General features: G+C 39.1%; 1 protein-coding gene across 3 annotated transcripts in view; it reads right to left on the reverse strand.

Moving 5' to 3' along the window:
* The window catches only part of AFAP1 (actin filament associated protein 1), a 119,491-nt gene that overhangs the window by 33,819 nt on the left and 62,428 nt on the right, over window positions 1-23,244 (reverse strand). For all 3 annotated transcript variants that reach the window (XM_075752569.1, XM_075752571.1, XM_075752570.1), the window contains 3 exons: window positions 12,568-12,676; window positions 7,917-8,128; window positions 4,755-4,934 (listed from right to left, as the gene is read on the reverse strand). In XM_075752569.1, the coding sequence (XP_075608684.1) occupies window positions 4,755-4,934; window positions 7,917-8,128; window positions 12,568-12,676 (501 nt within the window). The remainder of the gene's footprint in view (window positions 1-4,754; window positions 4,935-7,916; window positions 8,129-12,567; window positions 12,677-23,244) is intronic.

Consider the following 23,244-nt stretch of genomic DNA (forward strand, 5'->3'; position numbering starts at 1 on the left):
GGACAGAGGTACCCCGTGCAAGGGGAGCTGCGTCCCCAGCCCAGGCGGTGCACAGATGCAGATCACACTTTAGGCCATAAATCTGAGCTAGGTATGATTTAAATAATTTTCCATCCAAAGCTGGAAGTAGGAGAGTGGAGGAATATTATCTGATGGTGAAAGCAAGGGATCAAGTCTCAGCCCTCCTGGGTTCTGCTCTGAGATCTGCTACAGCTTGCATTTGTGATTTTAGCCAGGAACTTAAAGAAAACTTATCCCTGAGAAAATAAGCAAATGGGATATTTGTGGTTCTGTTCACTGGTAGTTTTTTGGGGTTGGTTTTTGGGTTTTTGTTTTTTTTTTTAAATTTACATATGCATCTGCATTGTTTTCCATGGTGCCAGTCACACAAAGACACCCTGGTTCACAGTAAGGATGGGGTCCTCGGCGCTGTCAAAGCACGCTGGCAGCTGGTCAAAGCTCTCACACGCAGCTCAGCTGGCACATCTCCAGATCATGCCCTAAACAGTTCTTATGCAAACATACTGACCTTGCCGTGGTTTGCACCAAGGTATCTAAAACCATCTCTTTGAGACAATAGGGGTGTAAGTAAGTCCTGGGAGGTTTAATTTAGTTTGCAAAGCTTTCACTGCTGGTGATGATGTGCAGTGAAGAACGAACCCAGTCTGACTGTCTCGGGACACAGTACGTTCCTGAAGTTACTTATAAACTAACAAATACTGTATGGAAAACACTTGTACCGAGTATGCATCCCCAAACACACTTTTTCCAGTCAGTTTTAAAGTATGATCATTCAGCACTTGACCCTACTCAGCTACAAAATGGAGATAATAACCTCTTTGGGGAACATTACTTAAACCAAGAAAGTAATGCTTGAAGTGTTTTGAGATCTCTAGCTGGAAATTCCCATAGAAAGTAAAACCAGCCACACAGTGTTTACAGTTACAAGCTCAGTTTTGTGCCGATTTAAACTGGTAAAAGAAGAGTTCTGTCAGTAGTTTATTCTTCAGTAAAACTCAGTTCACGTTAAGACCGGAGCCCAGAAGTTACTTGACTGCCCTCACTAAGCTCAGGGCAGTGAAAAAAAAAAAAGATGCTTTCAAAGACTTTTATGAGAGATAACATGGAACTATCAGAGATGGAAGCTGTGTAGGACAACCGGATTAACAGCCCTACAAGAGTGTTGCAGGGTCTTTGGATGACTGGATACAATCACAACCTTGATTTTCTTCTCTCTTCAGGGCAAAAAAAATCCCTTTTATTGCAACAGGTTCAGAACTGACTGACCATTGTCAAAATGATAGGTGCAGAAATGTCTACTTATGGCTGAAAGATACACTGCTCATTGCAGACCCTCAACTGAAGAGACTGCTGCAAAATGGCTGCACACCGTATAATGAAGAAAAGTTAACAAAGAGTTAGTACTAATAAATGATAGATTATCTCTCATGCATGATAAATCAGAAATACATATTTGCAGGAGGCAATGCTAAGAGGAAGAGAAGGCCTTGGGACCAGATACCATGACCATATCCTCTTTCTGCCGGTCTTCCACAACAAGCTACTTCAGAACTTAATTTCTTTGGCATCCATGTATTTTTAATATCAAAAGCAGTTTTCTGTGGCCCAGTCTGAAGGTCCTGCACACAGAACACATTCATCTGTATGAATGAAGCCACTAAACAAGCATCTTCTTGTAATGTCATGTTCTTAGTAGTCCTCTTATTTTTAATGTAGCATTTCCCAGGGATGCTGACAAATAAATGCAGTTTCAACCAGTCCGTTGGATGTGCTGAGACAAACAGGCAGATTTAAGACCTTACTTGACCACAAAAGCACACACAGATGCACATATACTCAAGTGCGCATGGAAAAAGCTCATGTTTGGGTCTGAGTGTGTAACTGCACACAGTTTTTCATGTACATTTTTGTGGGAACATTTTAGGACTCAAGTCTGGAAAATTCCACCACTTTATGTTGCCCACCATATTACTGCTATGATCTCAGCTCTAGCCTGAATTTATACTAGTTATGCTCCGTGCTCTGAAAGCTTGACAGGCTCTTTGGTGACATCAGCTATCTTTTTTTCATCAAACATTTGTTAGCTGGTAAACCTGAAACTCCCTTTGTGGTTTCCAGTCTAGACTTCAATTTTCACTAGGTTTATCAGCTGGCTTTTTTGGTGTCATCTTTACAAAAAAGGTCTAAAATATTCTGCATTTATTTTGCACTTGTCTTCCAATAGATTTTTTAAAATTATTTGCTTAAGTAAATGAATTTTATACCGATTACATCTGACTTGAAAAAAAATCATCTGGTTTAGCTTTCATGGGAAAATCCGGCCTCCAAAGCCATTTTGAGCTTTTCAGGCTCAAGAGTAAAGCTTTAATTTGACACTTTTATATATAAATACATGAGAACCCGTTGTTCCTGAGTGATAACCTGGCTCCACTGGCACGTACTGGTAAAGTATTTTTGACAGAGAAGGCCTGTTATGATTTAAAAATGTGGTTGCAGAGACCCTTCTCATTGTTAGCCACTGAATCTGCCCGTTTTATTAACTACAGAAATCCCACGTAGGTGACAGAGCACAGGGGAGGACCCTGCTCCTCTGAGCAACAGGCAGGGAAAGCTCAAACCACGTCTCCCAAGACAAAGCAGTGATCTCTTTCTCACTATAGGAACTTCCTAAACAAAGCCAGACATGATTTTCAGAAGGTCATTTTAAGTAAGGCTTGAATGAACAAAAAATAATCTTTTTCATAATAATAATTAAAAAAACCCTCTAAATTTTGCTACATTTTTAAAAATTCAAAAACAATGCTTTTTTTTTTTTCTCAAAAAGACATACTACTTCTTGTAAACATTGGTGCTGTTGCAAAAGCTGCACAGACCATTTTTGGTTAGCTGTTGGATAGGCAATTTGTACTGCACAGAACAGCATGCAGCTGCAGCAGCGCAGGGGACGTGGAAGTTCAGCGTACAGTAGCATTGCCATGTACTTGAAAGAGTTTTGTTAACAGAGAGCTTTGCAGCATGAAAGAACTAAACGAAGTGCTGTCAGGCTGTCTCCAAATGCTTTGCAGATAACATGCTGTCTGGCCATTCACCCTCAGCACATACAACTTCGTTAACATGCAACTGTACAAAATCTTTTTTATTTTTTTTGAAAGGAGAGGAATGCATCTGGGATGTGGAAAAACCTAGCACTGCTCTGTCTGCCTGTGTGGGGAATGCTCTATGTACAATTTAAAAAAAAAATAAAAAAGAAAACAATTTTTATGAAGGAGAGTCTGATAAATGCCAATGAATTCAGCATTGCTAAACCCAAGTTTAGAACAACACAGGAAATAATGGTGCAGTTACTATGATCCAATCATAGCTGAATTCCCTTGGAAAAGAATATGACTTACGAATTTCCTTTCATTCCAATCAGTGTTTTTGAAACTCTAGGTGAGTTAATGAGACAGATGGTGCTAGATTTTAAAACTTAAGATACTAATGTTAGAAGAAGTCTAACAAATACAGGTATGTGATTACTTTCTATTAAAAAAAACAATAAAGAGGGCATTTTCTAAGCTAAGATACAAACTCGCAGTCAAAACCAACCACACACAAACCGCAAACCCCCAAAAGGTATATTCAAATGTTGCAAAATAGGAAATTACAGATTAATTTTCCACTAAGTAAATTAGCCCACAGGAGAACTCAACCCTCTTAAGCTGCATTTTATGTCTCCCTCTTCTGCAGAAAAACTATCTACCATCAGGAAATTCCTACGTGTTTAATTCAATTGTATTTGGAAAAATAGAATTTATTCTTAGAAAAAGAAGTACCATATAAGGTTAGATCACAGCACAGCATGGAGAATGCCTGATGAGTCTTATGCATTCAGACTTTTACATATATTTAAAAGGCTGGATTTCAAGGTCTTAAAACAAGCTACTGAAACTGCAGTGGTAGTTTCCCACACTACTTCACTGACCTCCACATTTAGGACTGGCAAAATCCAACATAAATACTTGTAATCTGGTTAGGATCTAAAACTGCAGCCCTTGCATTGGGATTTTCCACTTCTGCAGACACTGAACAGAAAGGGGTGGCAGATGACAAAATCCCGTTTCTCAGAAGTCCGCATTTCCAGAACCAAGCATAACAGATGATATCCTGCTAAACCAGGATTTGCAAACTTGAGTTGACTTCAGCAAGCTGAAGGATTTTTCTCCATCCAGAGCAATTCAAACAGGTATCTCCTCAGAGATCCTTCTTTTTAAGAAGGTGACTGTGATGTTGGAATGCCCAATTTTTGCAGGGAAGCCTACGGCAGTTCTGTATATATACAACTCCAAAAAGCAACCTGGGTGTCAGCCCCCTCCACCTTAGGGAGTTTGAACCTTCAGCTCACCACCGGTGTGCCCTAACCACCAAAGCTTTCTGGAAAATGAGCTGGAGATGAAAATGGAAGGGTATTTGCCACCTCTCCTCTTGTTGCCAGATTATTTTGCAATTAGCAGTGAAAATCATAGGCAGCCGCAGCAGCAGCAGCTGTGTAATACTGAGCCGCTGGCTGCCCAAGGAGTTGCTTTGGTGCCTGAGCAGTAAGTCTGTATTTCTGCCATCCCAAATTAGATAGATTTAAGTGGTCTGGATCTGCCTGAATGGCACTGGCCGTATCTCAATTTTTAACAGCAACTGAGCAGGCAATGGAAGCACTTTGTGGGTGGAAAAGCTCCTGGTCAGAAATGCTCCCTTACCTTTAGCCACTGTTCCGCCTGCTCTTTGCTCTGGACGGCCAGAACCAGGGCATCCGCTCCTTGGTGCGAGATTTTCAGCTCATGCTTCTTCTTTTTGCTGTCTTTGGGAATGTATGTGATACTGCAGTCATTCAGGAGAAGCTCCATCTGGGGCTGCTGGTCCTTGGAACTTTTGTAACACTAAATAAAAGTACGGAAAGTTCACAAGTTAGATATCAACTTTCTGAGCCGTGGGGAAAATGCTATTTTTTAATTTTTAATATTTTCCGTGCACCCCTTTACCACATACCACAGAGTTCAGCCAACACCAGCTTTGCATTTCTCCTCCTCATCCCCTCTGTAAAGCAAAATTACTTCCAGACTGACATTAATAGATATATTTTATTGCAGGACAGGTACAACATATGGAGAGCATTAAGCTTCTCTGCATTATCCTTATGACTCAACCTTGACCTTGATCAGGTAGGAAGAGGGTGATTTAGGATATAAACTTGTACAGTTAATGACTTTAAAGCCTAGATGCTTTCGCTGCCCTGTAGCAACAGCCCAGCGTATCAAGGCAAACCTCCCCCAGTGCCTACACGCTGCAGCTACAAAGGCGCTGCCACGTGCCCTACTCCACCGTTCTTTTTCTTGAGATAAGTGAAAAAATAGTCATACTGTGGAAAGGGGACAAAGTTGCAGGATGGTAACTTTTTTAGCTAATTCAATTTAGTCAGTCACTGCACAAAACCGCACACATCTCAACGTTAGTTTACTCTGTGAGCTCCTGGATAAACCTATATGACTTACCTGATGTTTTTTCCCTCAGTAGTAAGTGCTGTCAATGAACAGCCATTTCATGCTGGATCACTGATGACCTGCTCTGTGTTTAAATTGGTGATCTAACGATTAGAGGTTTCACGTTACATCACTTGTCCTTTAGACCTCATCCCTATTCCCATCTTCCAACACATCAGTATCACTGAGGCTCACCAAGCTGTCACAGAGTGCCAGACTACACAGCAGTGTTTAATTGTGTATATGAACCTCCAGTTATTTTACATACTTGTGTAAACTGGGCTTTTACTCATACAAATAAACACAAAGGCTAAAAAGGTATCTGATAATAAAGACTAATTACTATATGCGTACACAGGATAGTTGAGTGTAAATGTGAACAGAAAAAAGCACATGAACTTCTGCATGTCTGTGGCAGTATTCATGTCATGATGCAACTGTCAGGAAGACAGTAGCTGTTAAAAGTATGTTATAAACACCACAACTTAGGCTGAGTAAATACAGCCACTCTAAACCAGCCTCTGCAAATCACTTGTAAACCTCCTTCCCTCTCCAAAGCCCATTAACCCCAAGTTTCTCTACCTTGGTCACAGATTTGTAAAAAGTTTGTAACATCATTAAAAAAAAGTTAAGTTTTCAGGCTATGAAATCTTGAAAACATACAACATTAGTCACTTTAAGAAGCAATAAACAGCATATAATTCCCTTTATATTAATTTAAATATTTTATTTAAAATTATACATTACTAAACCTGAAGTATTTATAAATTAAAGGACTTTAAGTGAAAAACGATTCCCTACTAAAAGTTATTTCTAATGTCTAATTCTAATTAAAATACTTTGGTCTTATGATGACAACTGCATTTATAACACAAGCAATTACTAATCCCTAAGAACATATATTTGTTTTACTTGCATGTCGCATAAGTTGAATGTCTAAGTCCTCCTTCAAACAATAAACCAATCTAGTTTAACTTGGTCGTTAGACTCCTGTTGTGATTTTTATTTTCTTAATCCCCATTACAGAGTTACTGAAAGACAATCCCTATAAGGAGGAAAAAAAAGCTTTTCAGAACACACATGTGGCTAAAGGAAATGAAAATAGAAAAAATAACATATTTCTATACAGAAAAACATAATTGTAGAAGAAATACTGTGTGACTTCAGAGAAAATCTGTTTTTTCCCTTCTTTCTTTCTTTTCTTCAAGCTGTTATCAGATGGTCTGGAAATTTGATATGATCCTGGTATATCGTGACAAAAATGTGGACTAAGCATAATGGCATTATAACAATATAATACAAACCAAATCAGAATCAACATTCTTGTTGACACTTAAATAGAGGAGGATAGAAAAATTAAATCCTCAGTAACCACTGAAAACTGGCAAATGAATTCCAACTATATTTTCAGAAACCTTTTACCCAGATACCTCTATTTCATATTCCGTTATTTCCTACACTGCCATAAGCATAAATGTACTTGGAAAGTGAACACATCTAAGCTATATTGTAAGTGAATGTAAGAATAATGAGGTTCTACAGAAAAACGTTCTATCACCTGCTAATCAGCTTTTTTAACATTTGAGATACTGCAGTAATTCTTAGTTACATAATTAGTTACAAGTGTTGGAAGCACCAGACAGGAAGACAGGAGTGCCTAAGACCCCAACTCATTTATTACTGTAAGCATTAGTTTGCTCATAATGACACAGAAACGAGTGTTTCCCTCAACTGGGCTCTCTTTTCAGAAAACAAAGACATCTATGAGCAGATAATTTCCTAACTTATGGAATCTTCTACTGGTGCCTCCAATCAGAAAGAAACATAACAGATACACTTAAGGAACCAATACGTCCACTTGTTTCTTGCCTTTCCATAATGCAGCTGTGCATCATGCGAATACTGCATCTGTAATTACCGCAGAACAGATGGCAAAGGTTTAGTTTCCAGTGTATACATTACCACGGCATATGCTGCCAAGTGAATTCTCAGTCTAACAAGGGACTTTTCTCTCCAGTGGTCTGATCCAACAGTTCATACACAAAGCCCCCTGTGAGATTTTTTTGGTCCGTAGGGAATGAAAGATTGGATTTACTGTTTCAGCAATTTTTTTTTCCAAATGAAATATGTTAAAAGCTAATAGGCCAGACTTTATTTCCCGTATCAGGGAACTGCCTAGGTTTAAGTGGAATAAAAATCAAAGTTCTAAGTGGCTAAATGATACATTTATAATTTCAGTGCTTCTCTGCTTCTTGGGTAAATCATGACCAAACTCTTTGGTCACTGTTTGCAGAACATATTCCAAAAACCAGATTCCTGTAAAAATAAATACATAGTCTAAAAGGTACAAAGAAAACATAGCTAGATAAAAGTAAAAATTACCAGTAGTTTGTTTTCTTTGATAACACACAGTAGTTTGGTCCATTGCCCAAATCGTTTCTTTCTAAGGAGGAAGGCACAGATTTTGGCATCCTTCACCAGATCCATAGAGGCCTCCTCAGAAGGCCACTGATGTCTCATTTTCTTCCCCTTTCCATCCTCCTCTTCTTCATCATAGGATTCGTAAGAGCTGCTCATAGCATCCGAGTCATAATCTTTAAGAAAAGTGTAAAAGTGTCAAGTTAAAACATTTAGTAATGAAGCATACTAAAATAACTGAAAATCTCAACAGGGTTCAGTTCAAGTTAAGGCTTTTGAAAGTCAGCCATGAACAAATTACTGTTTCAGTGCTTAGTAATATCAATACATTAATTGAACAGCAGATGCTGTTCCATTATTTATAGAAGACCCATACTGATACCTTGGGAATGTTAATTGAAAGAGTGAGCTGGAAATAAATAGTTAGAATTTATGTAGTTTTTTATTGTCTTCAAAGTATTACTTAGCAGATACCTTCATCTTTTGTAATTCTTTTACAGAGAAACATCTTCATCTTGCCCTATTGCATAATGCAAAATGTAGGCACAGAAATGTCAATATTAGCACAGCATGTTAAGAAATAAACACTGAATATGACAAAGGTCACAAGAGTAAATTATGAGGCACTATCTACCTTACATAACATTTCATACAATTCTCAAATAACAGCACCTGCACTGATATAATTAATGATGAATACACAACACTGTTCCTTGAACTATGGATTCTGCTGGAGTTAAAGGCATTCTGCAAAAAACGTCTTGTTAAGGTAGCCTAAACAGTTTAATCCTGCTCTAAGTTTGGCAATGTAATGGCAAGAATCCTTTTTAATTAAACAAGCTTTTGTTCAGGCCTTTCATTTTCAATCAGCTCTAGCAGTCCCCCTCAACTACAAAACTCCTTTGCCATTATCACAGAACCCTCTCTTCCACCATTCATACTTATTTATTTGCTTATGTGGGCATATAAGTAAAGCTCCTCAGTTATCCACTGGCACATGCTCCCACAGAAAAGACTTGATTGGAATATATTCAATAGCTGAAATTTCATCCAAACATTTCAAGTAGACTTTGATATATTTTTAGGCCAGAAGGTGGAAGACAAATCTCTCATTTGCTTTAGCTAGGTATTTAGGACACAGTTGGGATGTAGGAAGGAGACCTGGGACAACTGGGAAAAGGACAAGAGAGTGGATTGCTGGAAAGCTCATTCTCAATCAGTTCTTCCTATGTGCAGACTCAGAATGGGATATACCCAGACCTCACATCTCTGAATCAAGACTAGATATTCTGATCCTATTTGTGTTTTCACAAAAGTGTACAAAATAGTTTATCTTCATTTCAAAGTAAAATTAAAATAAAATTTCAAGCCCTTGAAACATTTTTTAATTTTTTTTTTTTTTTTAAATTTAATTGAATTGCCATCTTCTGGTCAATTCTACTCCAGAGTGTTTGGTTTTGGGCAGCTCCATACAGGCAAGTGGTAAACACCTCAGATGATAAATTAATTGTAGGAAGTGCTGATTGAAACTTCAAAGTAGAGATTAAAATTCTGCACATTAAATATCCTACAGGTAGTCCCTACATGGCTCACAAGCAGTCCAAGTGCAGATTTCAGTTCACAATAAGTTGTATGATCAGTAGAGGGACTCTGCTGGCACAGGAGTTGCAGGTTCATCCAAATCTCTGTTTATAGGAGGATGAAAGCCAACAGGAGCTTCTGAAGCTGACGTTTCTGGATTCCCATCTTCGCACAGTCTAACGGGATCTCTGGGGATCTGTTGCCATATCCTGTCCATTAACTACTACTCATGTTTCTCTTCCCCTTGGGTTGTGGGATTCTTGGCCAGAAGAAGAGTTTGCTGTGTGACTCACACCAGGAAGGATGACCACCCTGGAGTACCCATATCATCCCGGTTGAAACTTTCGCTGCTCTTTGCCACATTCTGCTTCTATTCTTTGTTTCTCCAAACTGCTGTATCATGGCCAAACCAAGGCTTTCAGGCTGTGGACACAAACTAGCTTCTGTTCACATTGTAAAGTGAATATTTTAACACAAATAGCATAGTCTACTACCCATACGTAACAGCTTTAGCAGATATTCAGAAAGTTATGAAGAGAAATGCAGCATGTATGTGTAATTTCAAAGGTTTTGAAGCAGTATTACCTCCAGCTAATATTCAGTGTGAACTGAATTTAGGAGGCTGTAAACTTCCTATTAAAAATGTTAAATTGTGGAAGCAAACTGTAAAGGTAAGCTGTGGAAAGGCGACTAGTGACTAAATCCTGTTGTCTCTTATTGTCTTATCACCATGGGTAATGAAACAGGCTTGACAGGAAACTGATAACAGGTAAGATCTGAGCACTTCTTGTGTATATGTTCAAGTCAACACACACTTTGGGTCTTGGAGTGGGGAAGGGGCGAGAGAAAGGAGAGAAATACAAAACATGCAGAAAAAGTGAAGAGTGTGTCTCCAAAATAAAGTTATTTTATTAAGTCTACTAAAGTCCCAGAGACTGAGATTCACTGATACAACATGTTCCAATGCTGCCAATCTACCTTTCTTGCATCTTCTGCGTTTTCTGATTATTCTGGCTTCTTTGATATTGGCTTTTCACACTTCATCAAAATTTTCCACTGTTAGGGGGTGAAAATCACAGTGGACTTTCACATTATTTGTAATAGCATATTCAAAAGATCAGACTGTAACAATTTAGGCATATTGTACAGAACAGTAGCTTTTAATAAAGAGAAAGAGAGTTATCAGATAAGGTATATATAGGCTTGTGTTCATCTAAATGCAAGTGTTCATTTACAAACAGATTACAGGAACTTGGAGAGGTTGCGGATATTTCATTTGCATGATCTATATTCTCCAATTTTCTTCAGTTGCTGTTCACCTTTATAGGTAGGACACATGGTATGTAAGCCTCCTTGCTATTAATGACAGTACAAAAATATTCCATAGGAATATTTGCTTAAGAGAATGATATCTATCCCAACAGTTGTTTAATAGTTTATTCATGCACTTTTTACACTTTAAGCACTTCTTTGTCACGGTCTTCTCCACCTCAAACAGTCTGAACAGCTAAGGTTACATCATTGGTTAATACACTGCTTTGGTGGCTTATTTTAATCACCACAGATGCTGCAGTTAGTGGAAGTTTTGGTTGAGTGGAGATTATTATTAACGGTATATTGAATTTAAAAGCAACTTTATTACCCATAAAGAGAAGAACACTTAACACAAATTAAAAGATGTGATAAAGAGTTCAGGACATAAGAAATTACAGCAAAATCACAGCAAGTGAGAAGATATGTTACAGTAAGAGAGATTTAAATGTCTGGAGATGTATGGTTAAATTATGGAATTATTAATGAACTTTTAAGGCTGATATCCTAAATATTTTAGGGATTTGGATGGTTAAGTACAGCAAGAAATCAGTTTCGTATTTTGTCTATTTTTTCCCTAGGCCATCCTTTAGCAGTGCTATTAATACTTGTTCTACTAATATTTTTCTGCCTGAGCATGGCTCTTGTTTAATGACAAAACACAAATCAGCAGTTCACTGGACTAAAGGGTGTAGCAGGACCACCCTGCAGCATTTTAAGGGAGGAAATGAAGGAGTGATTTTGCTGCTCTGCATCATTGGATTTACAGTATATGAAACTCTTTCTTACCTTGAATTTCTTACGTAAATTAAGATAACCTCAGTTTGTGCAGTGTACAAGTGAATAATTAATATTCTAAGGTGGCTCCTATGCAAGTGTTTTAAGAACACAGGTATTTTATTCATTTGTTCTGGTTCAAATAATAAAAATGGCTATAAAATGGGGGAAGATATGCCTTTAATCTTTGGTCCATAGAAAATAGTGATTAGTGATAAATCAGCCATATACAAGTAATAAATTACCCCGGCCAAGACAAAAGCAGCAAATAGGAAAATCTTTGCAGGTTTTTCTTCCTGTTGACTGATCCTGCATAAATGCTCACAGCGCTCATTTCAGCGGCTCATCAGCGTGCTCTCAGCGTAGTATATACGTCTTTGGACAAATATTTGGATGCAAGAAAGAGCATTTGTGTGTTGCAGCAGGACGTTCTGGTGGTGGTTTTGCTTTTTATTTGTGTACTTTAGCAAGTAATTCAGTGCAACAGAGACGTACCAGTAGATCTGCAGATGAGCACCAGTTTCTGAGTCCTCTGCATTTACAGTATCGCAAGTTTAGAGGGGTTTACTCTGGACAATACTTAACTCCAGGCTCCAGGTTCCAATGCCCCCACCATGTTCATGGTTCAAAGCTGTCCAAAAGACCAGTGACTGCTTTGGACCTTCTGCCTCCAATAGAAGCTGAAATGTGTTTATGTGCACCTAACTTGAGCTCCAGGTTTAGTTTTCTCTTTAAGGAGCCTGATTTATACACATCAAAACAGTTCTGCAAACCAAACCAATACATGGACAGTGAGGGGAACCAGAACTGGCCCCAGATGGCCAAAGCCACACTTATGACACATCACCACAGCACTAGTAGAGATGTAGGTGTTGAATACCAAGAAAGCTGAAGGACACTGGAATTACCAGTTGCTCAGAAACTGATCTGGATATATATTACTCACTGGAAGTGATGTACTCGGGAGCCTTGCCAGGACTAAGTGGCACTGCCTCTTCATAATAGCCTTCAGGAAGGGAAGATGTTGGTAATGGTGGAGGCCCATTATCTGGTGGCTAAAAAAAGAGGAAAAAGAAAGAAGAAGAAAAAGTGAACATCTATCACTCATGATAAGGAAGCAGAACCTTCTTGAGTGTACTCCAACCGAGTCCTTTGGAGATATAAACACAGTATAATCTTACTTGCCATTGTTAAGGATGGCAAAATCAAGATAACAACTCCATTAAAAGAAGTCCTTTCTACAACAGCATTAAGTGGTAAAAATCTTGAAAAAATATAGTTTTCTATTTAAAAACTAGAAACTTAAAGGTTCTATGTAGAAAAGAGATTTCTGTGCATAGACCATTTTACAGTGTTAAGATTTATTTATTAGTATTTTACATCTAAAATTATTCTGATTACAGCAGCGATCAACAGTTTGATTGGACAGTTTAGAAAAGCTAAATAGCCTGGGCTGGCAGACGTAAATGACAGATAATTTAGATCATTATTTTCATGAAGTGTTTTGTTTTTCAACGGCAAATAAATTCTTAAAATAGACATTAATTTTTAAAATGCTCTTTCCACATAGTACAAACTGAGATACAACCAAGGAAAAGTTTGGAACATCAAGAAATTAGTATATGATAAAATAAATATTTCAAATACCAGGTCAAATTCTAAAATACTTCTTTTCTAAATATAAACCTGTTTTAAATTTAAAACTGACTGACTGCTGATATGTTGATATAGTAAAGTAAATTTAGTACTCTATGACTTCTTCCATATGATTTTACTGTTCTATTTCCTTAACAAGTACCAAAACAACTGTATTTTATAGAACTTACTCATATTTGCCACAGGTTTTTAGTTCCGTGTTTTCATATTGGAGAAAATACTGAAGTCTTTTTTCAACACCAGTGGTTTATTGTATGACTACAAAAACATAATTTGTAGTCAGAGTCTCATATCTGCAGTAACACTCTTTTTCAATACATCTTTCTCTTTTTTTCATGTAATGAAAGAGATGTCACGGTGTTTGTCTGCGTTGGAATGATCCAGTCTAAACTTGGCGAATGAACAGAGGTACCCAAGTAAGAAACTAGTCAGGGTGGACTTCGCTCATGGTCAGATATGGACACTTCTGGAGTGCAATTCAATGGGCTAAACAGTAGAGGCATATCTTCCACATAATATAGATCAAGCCACAGTGACTAGACTCCTCTTGTGCTACAGACCTAAAGTTACCCGGGAGTAAGCTGAGCTTTAAAAGAATGTGGCATTAGCTGTAATGAAATTACTTCTGTGGGCACTTTCAGGGCTGGATTCATCTTTGCAGATTTGAGAGCTGGACATCTCCAAATCTCATTATTGATTACACACCTGCACTGGACACCTAATTCTTAATGACATCAGCAAGACAAGTCCCACACTTAGCGTGCTCTGTAGTTAAATTCATATCAAGTAGGTTATTCCCCCTTGCAGGTAAGTGCTTGTGTATTCCCGATGCGCAGGAAGGCAAGGAGCTGGCGAATAAACCTGCTCTTCAGCTCCTCCAGCACTGGCTTCCCTTTGTGCACTGTGCAAAATCAGAAACTTCCTCATAAACAATAAACCAATTTGTGACTGAACACAGAAAATCTTGGTCAGATTGAGATTTACACTAATATTCTGTATCAAATGATATAGCCAACTTCATATGTTGCACTCAATTACAGATAAGAAATGGCAATTACTGTTATCTACAATGTGAACCAAATGAGTTTTCCTCACAGACCAGTTATGCCAGAGAAATTATCTGTCAAAAAAAAAAGCAAATTAGTGACAAAATACAACTTTTAGCATAGTTTCCCTGTGATTCTGCTGAAAAAAAACCCCCAAATTGCAAATCTGCACACAATCACAAAATAAATGAGTCTTTCCAGGTTAGCTGCTGCTGTGCAACAGGCGTAAGGGACATGAACAAATATTGCATGTTCATAAATATTGGAAAATTGACAGCACATTATGAATTTTGCCCTCCACACCTGCACACATCAGCTCTGTGTGGCCTGAACTGCTAGACGCAACAGGGGAAACCGCCTCCGAGGAGTTTGTATTTTCTCCCATCACGCAGGTGGGCAGAACCTTGCTCAAGTGAGTCGGGGTCAAGGTTTGTTCCTGGGGCAGTGTAGATTCATACCACCCCTTTCATAAGACAGATATATTAATTTCTTGGTCTAGCCTTAAACTATTTTCCCTGTCAGGTGTATATATGATATATGAAATTCCTATCGTTATTAAACCTAATTCACCCAGGAAATACCCATCCTGAGAGTTGATCCAATTTTGACTTGACAGAGCAGGAAGGTTTCAAAGCTATCTTTTATCCAGAGACAAATAAGAGGTTCCAATAGAGATTGGGGAGGGGGGGGAAATCCTTGTTTTTAGACAAAATGTTATTCAGAAAGAAAGAAAAAAGGAAATGAAACACAAATGGTGCTTGTCTGAATTTGACCCTGCTGGAGCACCAGTTACTTCATACAGCTGGGGCGGGCTGGGCTGTGCAGCCAACGTCAACACAGATGGAATCCATTGCTGAATTAACCAAGCCCTCCTTTCTGAAATGCATTTTGCAGTGCTTGCCATAACAAAGTTGAAAACAATTATTAAAAAGATTTTTTTTTTTTCAAAAAAAAAGATTATTAGGAAAAACAGAAACATCCAGCATTAAATACTCTCTGATTAAAGCAAGGCTGCTTTAATATTGAAGGAAAATCCAACTGATTAAATACAAAATAAAAGTACTTCACTCAAATCTGTACCATAAACAGCTACATTGTTTGGCAGCTATGGAATATGTAAGTGTTTGAGCATCAAGAAATGTAAAAAGTACATCTGAGCATGCTGACATTACTTACTAATAATTACAGTGCTTAAATTTTTTTACTATTGCTAGCTGTATTGTTTAATTCTTACAACTTGGCAATTTTTAGTGGAGGAATTTTGATGAAGTTATGAATTATGAACTGAAATAATTCTTGATTCAATAATTTCTCATTAGTTTAACCTAAAAATAAAAAGGCCATAAAACCCACAAAACTATTTATATATTCTATGAAAGGATTAAATGTCAAAACCCCTAGAATATGTGCAGTTTGAGTGGTATCAGGAGGAAAGACCTGGCAACCTGCAAAGAAGGCATTAGCACGAATTTCTACCTTTTTTTTTTTTTTATGACATGCCACAAGGAAGAAAACTAGAGAATTCTGCCTTTCAAGACAAATAGCATTGCTCAATCACAGGAATAAGAACTGAGTTAGAAAAAAAAATCACCATTATTTTTATCTCACTGAAGGGAAAGGGACAAAGATGAGTGAGATACTGTTGCCCAGAATAATACCACTAATACTGAAACAATACTGATAAAGGTGTTTGTCAGGTGCTGGGTCTGAGACCAAATGAGACATGCTTTATTTGAAACCAGGAAGCGGACAGGGTGATAATTACACTATAGAACTGAGAACTCTGGAGACATTAAAGACTGGACTGTGCACAGGATGCCCAACTCCAGCTTACAGAGGGGATTGTTGAGAGAAAGAAAAAAAAAATCACCAAATAATAAGCAATATTTACCTGGATAGTAAAACTCATTATTCTACTAGACACTGAAACAGTCTTATGGAAATACTAATTTTACGGCACACTATGGTCTTACCCTCCACCTGCTCCACTGTGTTCCACAGACCACAAACGAACTCTTTCTTTCTTTATCCTAAGAAATAAAATACTTTATTTCCCCCTTCTGTCCAAGGGTACTTACCAAGACAGGTAGGAACTTTTTTTTTAGGGATAGCCTAGCTGATATCTGCTGACGATATGGAAGCGTATAGTGTGGAAAGCAGCATGAAATACAGAGGAAAATAAATGTCATCGTATAGGGACCTGGGGATATAAAATCACTTTACACCCCAATGAAGATTTACACTATGCAGGAAATAATAGAAAGAAACACCTCCCTTTATGCAATTATTTAGGACGTGGAGATTTCCAGTGGAAAGCAGTGACTTTAACAGAGGCAAAGCCTGTCAGTACGCCCGTGCTGCAGGCAAAGCCTGCCAGCAATTCAAGGGCCATGCTCGCACGTGTGTTATTAGATCAACCACCAATTCGGATCCAGCCGGACTGTGGAGCCAGCTGCTACGTAACCCCTCAACACTGAAAAGCAGCAACATGAGACTGGAAAAGTGGTCACACACTGGTGATGCATAATGAAGCTATTCAGAAGCCAGCAGGCAAATGTGGGCTGTCAAGAAGAAATCTTGACACACGCACATGCCATTTGCTTTGGAGCAAGCTTAGACCTGACCTCTGTACAACCTCACAGCATCCTCAGCTTGGGAGAGGGAACACATTTATGATCGCTTGCCCCACATATGAAAAAATGGTTGCCCACAAAGCGAAATAAAGCAACAAACTGAATACCAATACAACTGGAAAAATTACTGACAGCACATTTCAAGCAGGCTTCTTCATACCACTGTAAAGGCTGGAAACTGGGCACCGATACTTGACACATGCTTGGTATGAAAGCCTTTAGGTAACTCGAAATTTCTAAGGCACTAAAAAGAAATCACCATTTATTGCCTGCTATTGAGGACCTGGATGGACCTTGGATCTATTCAGGACAAAAGTGCTGACTATATGGGATGTTAAGACCATATTGAGCTGTGCAGGAGTGAAATACTAGCCTGAGCGTAGACAAGCAGAAGCTGAAAAGAATTCTTCATTTGATCTCAGCTCTGTAGTCTAAGGTTATTAATTTCTCAGCTTGTTAGCTGGACCCTGCAAAACCAGGAGCCAAATAATGTGAAACAAGTCTAACAACTTCTCTTTTCAGCTTATGAGCACATTTGACAAAAGACAGTAAACCAGCCAGCCAGACACAAAACCTCATCTTTTTGGAACAGAGTAATCCTGTCAGTCCCCCCACAAGGTGCATGACAGGCTGTTGGTATAGTCCCACCCCACCAGCGCTGAGTGTACCCAAGCAATTACAGCACATGCCTCTGGAACACCAGTGCTACCAGGAAAAAAACAAAAGGTATTGCCCAAGAAATCAACAGCCAGAGTCAGACATGATGGGAGGTCCAGCAACCCCCAGCGATCCTACGAAGAGCTGAACTGGTAATCCACCAGCAGTGCTGAACAGATGAGGGCAAGGAGGAAACACTAGCAGAAGTGACTACCAGGGTGGAGGATGAGTACAAGCACCAGCGAAGCTTTTGTTTAGGGTTTAAGACCAAGAACAAAAGAAGATACACGCTTTATACGCTGTCCTCCAGGGAGTGGAGGTACATCTGACACAGCCTAAGTGTGTGTCTGCTGACTCAGGGGTGAATACCTAATTAAAGGTATCTCTGGAAAAGTGCTTAGTATGTAGAGTATAGTGACTATAAACAGATTGCAGCCTCAGAAAGCACAGAGTGAAGATGGGAAAGGGATCTGAACAGACTTGCTTACATTTAAAGAATGAATCAGGGTGTACTATGGCTCCAGAGTTTGATCTGAAGATTGTCTGAAGACCATTTACACAGGAACCTCACCAGGAACTGAGTCACCATTTCACAAAACACAGCACATCTGAGTTCTGCTTAGATAACCCGACAGCCCCTTTATGTAAGCAACAGGAAGGTAAAGATGGCAATGAAGAGGATCAAATGGAAACACTAAGAAACCAACACAGTGTATTGACTGAGCAGAGAACCCAGTTGGTTCTTCCATCTGATTGAATCTGATGGCAATGTCAGCCTGCAGCAGAACCCAGGCATAAGCTTAAGTCTCAGTTCTTGCCATAGTATTTAATTAACATTTGAGATATAGTAAATAAAACTGAAAAGACTGGAACACAGAATGCACCACTGAAAGGGCAGATAGGTGGAAGGAGTTACACCCAAACTCAATGGAAGATAGGAGTGTAAATAAACTTCAGACTCCACAGAAGTAACAGAAGATCTAAGTAAATAATTCAAAAGTGAAAAAGAATGAGCCAGAAACAAAACCATGATATTGCTATATTATTCAGATTTTATAATAAAAATTATTACACAGCCAGTTGGAAGCATCACTCAGACAAAATAGAGTTGACTCATATCAAGCAAAGAGTCTGGGTGTAGCAAGAAGAGAAATGGGCTTTAATTAATGCTGGGGAACACTTTCATGCATTTTACATGAGAAAGATGAATCTGAATTTTAAGCAGCATGAGGTCCTCAGTCATGAGGTGGTTATTATAACTGTGCTCAAAGAAGTGTCTGTATTCCCCAGCAAAGACAAAATCACCTTCCTATTCCAGGAATTAATAAGCTCATCCAGGTACATGACATGACGGTGCCGACAAGACAAGGCAATCCTGTGAGAGAAGAGTGGGCAACACCATTTCCATCAGAACAATATTCTCTAAGGGTCTGAGCACTGCATCAGACGAAAACGAGAGAAGACTTTGGGACTTACTGGCCTAATTCCTTTCCCATGTGTTTGTTCGCAGCACACTAATGAGCATGTTTAGGAAAGTAAATAGGCTGGTCCCTAACTATCACCACAGGAAGGATGTTTTTTGGACAGGTATAGCATAGAAAAAAGAAACCAAAACCCTGAGGCCACAAGTGTGAGCATGTTAGAAAAATGGTGGGACAATATCCTATCAAATCTGTGGCATTAGTAATTTAATAGTTTTCTTTTATGGAGGTCAAAGATCATCAGCCTTTAGTAAAGACAGAAAAGAGGGCATACAGCTTCATAATGAAGCAGCTCAATCCTACACTAAACCCGAGCTGAGCTGATCCAGTTTAAAAGTGAATTCCAGTTAAAGGTAGTTGGGAACAACTAATGCTGGCAGCTTGGACATGAAGAAAACTTTGAAATATGGTGCATTGTTATAAAGGTATATTTTAAGTGAACCAAGAAGGAAATTACTTTCACTAAAACTTTTCTGTGATAGCACTTGCAAATGTGAAATAAGTCATCAACAATAAGGCACCAACCGCACCCAGGCGAAATGGGAATGGCAACTACAGTGTCCTGCAAGACACGGTCAACAAAGAAGAGCCTGCAAACTTTTCTTTGTCCTTAATTCTTATGCAATCACATATGATAACCAAAAGTAAGACTCCGCTGTTCTGGTCCCTCGTGACCAAACCAGAACCTGAACCTACAGCAGATGCCTAGGAGAAATACTGATACGGGAACTAGTTCAACAGAATTAAACTACAGCTCAAAATGCAACTGATAGAGCTTTTCTTACACACAATGGAGTGAAATGAAACCTGAGAAGAATACGATTGTGATTTCAAAGGATAGCTGAGGCACAGGTACCAAGGTGAGGGAAAAAAGCTACTTAAACGCAAGGGCAAAGGCTGGCAATGACCACTGTGATGGTAGAACAGCCTTTCAAATTGAAATAGTTGGTTAAAGAAACTTTAAGTGCCAGTAAATAGATTTTGCTAAGTTTCAGAAAGGGTTACTATTTTATGATTGCCTGCACTAAGAGTGACTGCACTGAATAATCAAAAAGGCACCTTTAGGTGTTCCTTCATTACGGAAAAACTTTTTCAGATTTGTTCAAACTGAAGCTATTAGCCAGCTCTGAATGAAACAACTGAATTTTTGTTGAATATATTTTTGTGGCTTTTAAAAATTTTCTCCAAGGAGAAAAATTCCGAGGCTAGTACTGTCTTTTAAGAAGAACAGAGAATTACAACTGACTTTCAGTGTTAGAAGAAAAAGCAAGATGAAATAAAGATTCATACGTACCCACCTGGCACGTGAGCCCCTTGCTTTTGTTATGGCACTAGCCTGACTGCACATTTTAGAAGAATCTTTAAGACTGACACTTTTTTGGTTGTTGTTCAAAGAATGATTAATGTAATTGGTGATGTATCACTTTAAAAATTCTTTTGATTTCAAGATGATTTTTTTCTTCTCCAAGGACACTGTCTCCTTTCAGCATTTTCTAATGAATATCCGAGAGTATACCTGACAGGCAGCCAGATAAAGGGAGGCTGTCAAATTGCTTCTCCACAATAGGAAACTCATTTATATGAAACACTCCTACAGAGTGACTGTGTACATTGCAGGAGAGGGTTGGAGGAAGATGACCTAGCCTTTTGATTTATATCTACGGGGGTTCTGGCATCTTGCTGGACACTTGTTGCGGTTAAATAATTATTGAATTGTCAATCTTCCAAGAAAAATAAAACATATGTTCAATTTCACTGTGAAAACCATGCAAAATAGCTAAGTGTGCTGTTTGTATTTGATTTTGTTGGCCTGCACAGTGCACTGAAATCACCGACTGTCAGATGTAATATGACAACCAAATGCTTGGAGGCTAGAAGTATTCTGTCACTGTCATGCTGTGGATAATTTTTGCCAGTAGTCCTCACGCTCATCTGCAGGACACACTGGATCTTATTCTATCACCTCAGTGGAAAATGTACTTCAAGGCAACTTGGTGCTAGTGCAATGATGGGATCCCAGGTGTTAAACCACCAGCAGCACTGTGGGGTACGCACAGAGCACTGCCTCTGTTATTCCTCCAAACCCACCACCTAGCACTGCTTCTTGCCTGTCAAGTGCAGGGAAATATCATAAAAGTAGCTGCAGATGTAGAGATGGAGAAAGCAGGCTAAAAGACACAAGCCCTTGCAGTAAGAAGGTTCAAGAGAGGTGAACCAATATGACTTTTATTTCAAACACAGTCATCTCCTCCTCTGCTGCTGACCCAGGCAAAGCTTCCCTAGCTGCTGGCGCTGTATTCATGCTAGCAAGGGCGTATTAAGGCACCCAGGCAAGTGGCGTTTCAGTTCTGCAGGAGGGCTCTGAGTCATCCTTAAGTTCACATCCTTTATCTGCAGCTTTTACGTTGCCAGCCATCTGAAGGAGCTGTACGCACAGGGTAAAGCAAGCGAGTGTTTGTGCTTTCCAAGCCTGACAGAAAGTCTGCTAGACCAGATGTAGGCAAGGGAATGTATACAGAAAAAGAGAATTACTAAGAGATCGTGGGCTTAGCGATTTGCTTTACTCAAGTATATGCAAGGTCCAACTTTGTCCCTTGATTTTAAGACCTCGTCCAAAGCCCACTGAGTCCAGGAAAACTCTCTGGGCTTTATTGTGTTTTAATAACCAGAGACTTCATTTAAACTATTAACAGCATATCTCTAAATAAAATGATTTTTATATTCTTTGTTCATGGGTTGATGAATAGCAAAACTGATACAAGATCTGGCCTGAGCAAATATGCAGGTCTATTTACAGATTTACAAAGGAAACCTTGCACAGCACCTGCCCACACATAATTCTGGCTCCTGGCACTACTTTAAGGAGTATTGAATTCCTTCCCACCCACACATCTTTACATAAGTAAAAGCTTAAACATCAATTCAGACTAAACAGTTTTGAATGCAGAATCCCTTGAGTGCCATAAAAAGAAACAGTGGTGTAAATGAAACTTTAATTTCCATCATGCTCCATAACTGATGTGCTAAAAACACAGATTTTAAAACAGTGCAGTTTATTTAAAGTTATTGATTCCCACTTCCAGTAAATTCCTGTGCTCCAGCAGCACATTGTGTTTCCACTGGAGGCTGAGACCACCACTAGATGTTATTCAGCAAGTGGAAAAAGTTTCTGTCCTGAATGGCCGACAAAAAGAGGTGCCATACAACCTGACTTCCAACTTGCCACGTGAAGAAGGGCAACCTGGAACAGAATTTCCTAGCTTCTGGTAGGCACAGGGGATTTCTTCCACTTGACTATGAAGGCAATGAAAAGTGGCTAGGAAAGGTAGCTCAGTATTTGTGTCACTGAGCAACATAATTATGTACACACTGACATCATCAGCTACAAATTTTTAGGAGTCCATTGATTAAGGGCAGGTTGAAAATCACCATGCAGGTGCATTAATGGAAGGGAAACTTAAGTCTTAGCTACTGTCACTGACGTCTAGCCTGGTGTGAAAAGAAAGATAATACAACAGTCTCTGATCACATCTAATAATAATGAGGGGCTAACAAAGAGGCATCTAATAGAGAAAGGTTTCTAGAAAACAGCTGATGATCAATTCCACTCTTTCAACAGGACTTCAGGAGATGTTTTTAAACAGTCAGACTGGGGTTTGAGCTTGCCCCGGTGCTCAAAGGTCAAGAAGCTGATGGTTTGTCATTCCCTTCTGACTCCACCTGGCCTTTCGCAGGATGACAGCAGTCTGTCATCTTTTTCACAAATTATGATGTCCTACCATCTTAAAACAGTGCCACTTGTAACCTGTATTTGGATAATGCAAGACAACGAGAGGCCTGGGACATTTTCTGGCTGATCTCAAAGTGGCACCAACACCAGAAGGGGAGGCTCGAACCACCCCCGCCTGACAGCAGCAACAGAACTGCAGAAAAACTGGCAAAAATCAGCTTCTGTCACTATGGAAAAAGCAACTCAGCTTGGTGACTTCACCAAGATGAAAGCATCCGCAGCGTTACGGGCAGGTCAGAGGGGAGGGCCGTGTTCAAACTCCACTTTGCCAGGCTCAACATGGGAAGACCGCGCTGTAGACCAGCCAACTCTAACTGTGTCAGCTTCCACAGTAATTCCCACTGTATCTCAAAGAAATAT

This window comes from Balearica regulorum, chromosome 4, assembly GCF_011004875.1.
Source record: "Balearica regulorum gibbericeps isolate bBalReg1 chromosome 4, bBalReg1.pri, whole genome shotgun sequence".
In the NCBI taxonomy this organism is placed as follows: domain Eukaryota; kingdom Metazoa; phylum Chordata; class Aves; order Gruiformes; family Gruidae; genus Balearica; species Balearica regulorum.